Here is a 7,500-nt window from a genome sequence, read left to right on the forward strand (position 1 = left end):
GGCAGTTACCTGTATCACACAAGGCTTGACTACTCCTAATTGGCAGTTTTCAAATCTTATGTCCCAAGACTTGTTTAGTCCTAACTACCATTTTCACATGTCTTACATCATACGACAAGACTCCTAACTGACATTTTTCAAACCCACAATCCATGATGAGCTTTTCCACAGTTCTATTGTGTTTCCAAGGCGATATCTCACTCATCTCTCTCCTCTGTTTCCTTCTTCCAGACCAGTAAGGCGGTGACGAAGGGTGACTTCCCGCTGGCGAGCATCGCGTCCCGGAGGGCACTGTTCCTAGCGGCCCTTTCCATCACCATCGGGACAGGGGTCTACGTTGGGGTGGTGGTGGCCCTCATCGCCTACCTCTCCAAGCCTGGACACGTATAGCAGCGCCTGACCTCCCGGACCAGACCACCGGGGAAAAGCAGGACAGCTAGGAACTGTCTCTTCCTGGAATGGAACACTGCCACTGACATGGAAACTTTTTGGGGACATATTCCTCCTTCTCCCTCCATCCCTCCGTTCTTCTCCTGGACAACCAGAGGAACCACAAAAGAGGAAAGGAAGGATGAACCACCACTCTCAATGAACACGGCTAATGCCATGTTAAAACTGCCCCTCTTCAGAACATAACAGAGCTCCTGACAATGGAAACAGTTTTTGGGGCATGTTCCTCTGTCATCCATAAATCTGTCTATCCTCCCCCTTTAGCTTCCCTACGGGTGGTCCCCGTCAGCAAAGATTAGATGAACAGACTGAGAAGGGCAAGGCAGGAAGGGAGGAGGAGGAGGAGGAGAGCAAGGCAGGAAGGGAGGAGGAGGAGGAGGAGAGCAAGGCAGGAAGGGAGGAGGAGGAGGAGGAGAGCAAGGCGAAACCAGTACAGACTGAAAACAGACATATTTCTCTGGGAAAAGTTACCTGAGTGAAGTTGAGGAGAGAATTGAGTTCTGCCGTTCCGCTGTTCTGCTCCGTAGTCTTCACCCCCCTGTAGGGTGTTTGAACTCTGCTGTGTTCCTCCAACATTCTACAAACCATTACAGAGACAGACGGGGGGGGCAGACATGGAAAAACATGGATGCCAGTTACTGAGACTTTAGGGAATTGAGGAACTTGGAGGGGCCCCAGTGTCTGGAGGACTCACTGAAAATACAAGCCGAAACACTAAAAACCTTGAGTTCTCTGTGTCATCTGAACTTCTAAACAGGGTTTGAAAATGTTGTCTATTTGGATCCCCTGCTACTGACTGACTATCATTTTTTTTAATATACCATCAAATGCTTCTTCATTTGGCCTGGGTCAAAGGCCTAACGCTGGTTGGTTCTCCGTCAACATGAAGACCTTCGTCTGAGATCCTTTGATATGAGAGAGAGAGAGAGAGAGAGAGAGAGAGAGAGAGAGAGAGAGAGAGAGAGAGAGAGAGAGAGAGAGAGAGAGAGAGAGAGAGAGAGAGAGAGAGAGAGAGAGAGAGAGAGAGAGAGAGAGAGAGAGAGAGAGAGAGAGTGAGAGAGAGAGAGAGAGAGAGAGAGAGAGAGAGAGAGAGAGAGAGAGAGATTATTAGTATGGCCTCTGTTGGTTGTGAGTGAGTGAGTGAGTGAGTGAGCCAGTCAGTCAGTCAGTGTGAGAGAGTCAGTCAGTCAGTGTGAGAGAGTGAGTCAGTCAGTGTGAGAGAGTCAGTCAGTGTGAGAGAGACAAAGAGAGAGTCAGTCAGTGTGAGAGAGAGAGAGACAAAGAGAGAGTCAGTCAGTGTGAGAGAGAGAGAGACAAAGAGAGAGTCAGTCAGTGTGTGAGAGAGAGAGAGTCAGTCAGTGTGTGAGAGAGAGAGTCAGTCAGTGTGTGAGAGAGAGAGAGAGTCAGTCAGTGTGTGAGAGAGAGAGTCAGTCAGTGTGTGTGTGAGAGAGAGAGAGAGAGAGAGAGAGAGAGACAGTCAGTCAGTCAGTCAGTCAGTCAGTCAGTCAGTCAGTCAGTCAGTCAGTCAGTCAGAGAGAGAGAGAGAGCTCTTCCCACTGATGGGGTAGTCGTGTAACAGGTCCTTATTGCTTTCTGACTTTCAGAACGTTAAAGTCAGATCAAACATTTCTGTCCCAAAGGCATGTTTTCATCTTCATAAAGGAGACTATCTGGACTATTGTCAACAAACTCAGAACTATTAATTACTGTTTGTTGAAACGACAACAAGAAAGCAAAGCTGTCAAACATTGACAGATCTCACAATTCTAGCTTTAATTAATAACATAAATATTGTGTGTGTGTTTCTAACTGAACAAACTGTGTTGGCAGAAATTGAATAATATAAATTCAAAAGGAGAGAAAAAGCTAATTTCCTGCTCTCTGCAGGTGACCTGGACTGGGGAGAGATGTACAATGCTCTCTGCAGGTGACCTGGACTGGGGAGAGATGTACAATGCTCTCTGCAGGTGACCTGGACTGGGGAGAGATGTACAATGCTCTCTGCAGGTGACCTGGACTGGGGAGAGATGTACAATGCTCTCTGCAGGTGACCTGGACTGGGGAGAGATGTACAATGCTTCTGCAGGTGACCTGGACTGGGGAGAGATGTACAATGCTCTCTGCAGGTGACCTGGACTGGGGAGAGATGTACAATGCTGTGCAGGTGACCTGGACTGGGGAGAGATGTACAATGCTCTCTGCAGGTGACCTGGACTGGGGAGAGATGTACAATGCTCTCTGCAGGTGACCTGGACTGGGGAGAGATGTATAATGCTCTCTGCAGGTGACCTGGACTGGGGAGAGATGTACAATGCTCTCTGCAGGTGACCTGGACTGGGGAGAGATGTACAATGCTCTCTGCAGGTGACCTGGACTGGGGAGAGATGTACAATGCTCTCTGCAGGTGACCTGGACTGGGGAGAGATGTACAATGCTCAAGTTGTTTCGTCTCCCTAAAGCGCCATCAAAGAGAAACGCCCATAAGATCTCTCTAATAATGTCTTGTTTTGGTCCGTTAGGGTTCTGCCTTCCCTCCATACATCCATGCTAGTGTTTCTACGTGGTTCCCCTTCATACTTTCTAAGGTACCTTCACTAAACCCTGCCTGTGAAGGTGTATTCAGATCTACTGGCTTGGCCGAACCGTCCTCGAACAAAGCACTGGATACTTAGTAGTAGACAGAAGATTGTATTTCTTTTCGATGTTTCCTGTATTACAGTGTCACAGCAGAGGTTTCAGTTCTTCTTAAAGTATTTTTCGCTCAGAAAGAACATAAATTGTGACAAAATGCCGAAAGAACAAAAATATATACAGTATCAGTTCAAATTTTTGGACACACCTCCTCATTCCAGGGTTTTTCTTCATTTGGACTATTTTCCATATTCCATGTAGAATAATAGTGAAGACATCAGAACTATGAACTAACTCATATGGAATCATGTAGTAACCAAAATAAAAGTGTTAAACAAATCAAAATATATTTGAATCTTCAAAGTAGCCACCCTTTGCCTTGATGACAGCTTTACACACTCTTGGCATACTCTCAACTTTTCTCAAATATAGAAGGTGTTTTGGCAATAGCGCCACTTTTTTAACCATCTCTATAATATACAGCGCCTTCGGAAAGTATTCAGACCCCTTGACTTTTGTCACATTTTGTTACGTTACAGCCTTATTCAAAAATGGATATATATATATTTTTAAATGCATCAATCTGCACACAATACCCAACAAATGACAAAGCAAAAACATTTTTTTGAAATGTTTGCGAATTTATAATGAAATAAAAAAAACTGAAATATTACATTTACATAAGTATTCAGACCCTTTACTTTGTTGAAGCACTTTTGGCAGCGTTTACAGCCTCAAGTCTTCTTGGGTATTGACGCTACAAGCTTGACACACTTGTATTTGAGGAGTTTCATTCTTTCCTGCAGATCCTCTCAAGCTCTGTCAGGTTGGATGAGGAGCGTTGCTGCACAGCTATTTTCAGGTCAAATCCAACAATGTTCGATAAGGTTTAAGTCCGGGCTCTGCCAAGCAGAGCGGGCTGTCATGTGCCTTTTACTGAGGAGTGGCTTCCATCTGGCCACTCTACCGCAAAGGTCTGAATGGTGGAGTGCTGCAGATATATTTGTCCTTCTAGAAGGTTCTCCCATCTCCACAGAGGAACTCTTGAGCTCTCTGAGTGACCATCAGGTTCTTGGTCACCTCCCTGACCAAGGCCCATCTCCCCTGATTGCTCAGTTTGGCCAGGCGGCCAGCTCTAGGACGAGTCTTGGTGGTTCCAAACATTTTCCATTTATGAATGATGGAAGCCACTGTGTTCTTGGGGACCTTCAATGTTGCAGAATTGTTTTGGTACCCTTCCCCAGATCTGTGCCACGACACAATCCTGTCTATGGACAATTCCTTTGACCTTATGGCTTGTTTTTTGCTCTGACATGCACTGTCAACTGTGGGACCTTATATAGACAGGTGTGTGCCTTTCCAAATCATGTCCAATCAATTAAAATTTACCACAGGTGGACTCCAATCAAGTTGTAGAAACATCTCAAGGATGATCAATGGAAACAGGATGCATCTGAGCTCAATTTCGTGTCTCATAGCAAAGGGTCTGAATACATATGTAACTAAGGTATTTCTGTTTTGAATGTTTTATAAAATTGCAAAAATGTTTAAAAACCTGTTTTCACTTTGTTGTTATTGGGTATTGTGATGTCATTATGGGGTATTGTGATGTCACTATGGGTTATTGTGATGTCACTATGGGTTATTGTGTTTAGATTGATGAGGATGTTTTATTTCATCCATTTTAGAACAAGGTAACGTAACAAAATGTGGAAAAAGTCAAGAGGTCTGAATACTTTCCGAAGGCGCTGTGTTGGACTGCAGAGTGAAGGAAAATCAGCCTAAAAGTGGTCAGAATATGTGGGCACTCCTTCAAGACTTTTGGAAAACCATTCCAGGTGACAACCTCATGAAGCTGGTTGAGAGAATGCCAAGAGTGAGCAAAGCTGTCAATCAAGGCAAACGTTGGCTACCTTGAAGAATCTCAAATATAAAATATATTTAGATTTGTTTAACACTGTTTTGGTTACTACATGATTCCATATGTGTTATTTCATAGTTTTGATGTCTTCACTATTATTCTACAATGTAGAAAATAGTAAAAATAAAGAAAAAACCCTTGAATGAGTAGGTGTTTCCAAACGTTTGTCTGGTACTATATACACTACAGTTTTAAAAAGTTTGGGGTCACTTAGAAATATCCTTGTTTTTGAAAGAAAAGCACATTTTTGTCCATTAAAATAACGTCAAATTGATCAGAAATATAGTGTAGACACTGTTAATGTTGTAAATGACTATTGCAGTTGGAAACGGCAGATTTTTTTATGGAATATCTACATAGGCGTACAGAGGACCATTATCAGCAACCATCACTCCTGTGTTCCAATGGCACGTTGTGTTAGCTAATCCAAGTTCATAATATTAATAGTCTAATTGATCATTAGAAAACACTTTTCAATTATGTTAGCACACCTGAAAAATGTTGTTCTGATTAAAGAAGCAATAAAACTGGCCTTCTTTAGAAACGTTGAGTATCTGGAGCATCAGCATTTGTGGGTTTGATTACAGGCTCAAAATGGCTAGAAACAAAGAACTTTCTTCTGAAACTCGTCAGTTTATTCTTGTTCTGAGAAATGAAGGCTATTCAATGCGAGAACTTGCCAAGAAACTGAAGATCTCGTACAATGCTGTGTACTACTCCCTTCAAAGAACAGCGCAAACTGGCTCTAACCACAATAGAAAGAGGAGGGGGAGGCCCCGGTGCACAACTGAGCAAGAGGAAAAGTACATTAGAGTGTCCAGTTTGAGAAACTGATGCTTCACAAGTCCTCAACTGGCAGCTTCATTAAATAATACCCGCAAACACCAGTCTCAACGTCAACAGTGAAGAGGCGACTTACGGATGCTGGCCTTCTAGACAGCGTTGCAAAGAAAAAGCCATATCTCAGACTGGCCAATAAAAATAAAATATTAAGATCGGCAAAAGAACACAGATGACGGACAGAGGAAGATTAGAAAAAAATGTTATGGACAGACACATCTAAGTTTGAGGTGTTCGGATCACAAAGAAGAACATTTGTGAGACGCAGAAAAAATAAAAAGATGCTGAAGGAGTGCTTGACGCCATCTTTCAAGCATGGTGGAGATATTGTGGTTGTCTGGGGCTGCTTTGCTGGTGGTAAAGTGGGAGATTTGTACAGGGTAAAGGGGAATTTGAAGAAGGAAGGCTATCTCTTAATTTTGCATCGTCATTCATACCCTTTTCACAGTATTTAATTGGAGCCAATTTCAACAATTTCAACAATTTCCAACAAGACAATGACACAAAGCACAGCTCCAAACTATGCAAGAACTATTTAGGGAAGAAGCAGTCAGCTGGTATTCTGTCTATAATGGAGTGGCCAGCACAGTCACTGGACCTCAACCCTATTGAGCTGTTGTGGGAGCAGCTTGACCGTATGGTAACTATTCAGGGAAGAAGCAGTCAGCTGGTATTCTGTCTATAATGGAGTGGCCAGCACAGTCACCGGATCTCAACCCTATTGAGCTGTTGTGGGAGCAGCTTGACCGTATGGTAACTATTCAGGGAAGAAGCAGTCAGCTGGTATTCTGTCTATAATGGAGTGGCCAGCACAGTCACTGGATCTCAACCCTATTGAGCTGTTGTGGGAGCAGCTTGACCGTATGGTACGTAAGAAATGCCCATTAAGCCAATCCAACTTGTGGGAGGTGCTTCAGGAAGCATGGGGTGAAATCTCTTCAGATTACCTCAACAAATTGACAACTACAATACCAAAGGTCTGCAAGGCTGTAATTGCTGCAAATGGAGGATTCTTTGACGAAAGCAAAGTTTCAAGGACACAATTACTATTTCAATTAACAATCATTATTTATAAACTTGTTGACCTTCTTGACTATATTTCCTATTCATTTTGCAACCCATTTCATGTATGTTTACATGGAAATCAAGGACATTTCTAACAGACTCCATACTTTTGAACATGTATATTCGTATAATATCCCCATCAGTCCTATAGCTATTTACCTGATGTAACTTCAACATTTTACCATCCAGTTTTTGTTCTCTAAAACTGTCCTCTGCTCTAGGGCCAGTGTAGGCTGCGTCCCAAGTATTCCCTATGTCGTGCATAACTTTTGACCAGGGCACATAGGGCTCCGGTAAATATAGTGCTATACAAAAGGAATAGGGTGCAGTTTGAGACGCAGTCGTAAACTCAACTTCATAGTGTCCCTGTGGTCTGACTCAGTGTTGTGGTACAACACAGACAACTATTCAATACTATACATTCCCAGGGCCCAGGTAGTGTGGGCACTGAAGCATTGTAACTCAACTCTCTACACTTACAGCTCTCTCTCCCTCACTCTGCCTCCCTCCATCCGCCCTCTCTGCCTCTACCTCCCACCCTCACCCTCTCCCTCCCTCCCTCCCTCACCCTCCTCCTAACTCCCTCTCTCTCC

General features: G+C 43.6%; 1 protein-coding gene and 1 long non-coding RNA gene across 3 annotated transcripts in view; both read left to right on the forward strand.

Annotated features, from left to right (window-relative positions):
• syndig1l (synapse differentiation inducing 1-like) overlaps nucleotides 1-1,547 on the forward strand; it is a 121,973-nt gene extending 120,426 nt beyond the window's left edge. For both annotated transcript variants that reach the window (XM_052524320.1, XM_052524319.1), the window contains exon 4: nucleotides 232-1,547. In XM_052524320.1, the coding sequence (XP_052380280.1) occupies nucleotides 232-390 (159 nt within the window). In that variant the 3' untranslated portion in view covers nucleotides 391-1,547. The remainder of the gene's footprint in view (nucleotides 1-231) is intronic.
• A 400-nt stretch (nucleotides 1,548-1,947) lies between these two features.
• On the forward strand, nucleotides 1,948-6,461 carry LOC127931465 (uncharacterized). The gene is made up of 3 exons (XR_008141325.1): nucleotides 1,948-2,497; nucleotides 2,615-2,694; nucleotides 2,735-6,461. It is a non-coding gene; the product is annotated as an uncharacterized LOC127931465 (long non-coding RNA).
• Nucleotides 6,462-7,500: the final 1,039 nt, after the last annotated feature.

The sequence above is a fragment of the Oncorhynchus keta genome, chromosome 8 (assembly GCF_023373465.1).
Source record: "Oncorhynchus keta strain PuntledgeMale-10-30-2019 chromosome 8, Oket_V2, whole genome shotgun sequence".
NCBI classification, from domain to species: domain Eukaryota; kingdom Metazoa; phylum Chordata; class Actinopteri; order Salmoniformes; family Salmonidae; genus Oncorhynchus; species Oncorhynchus keta.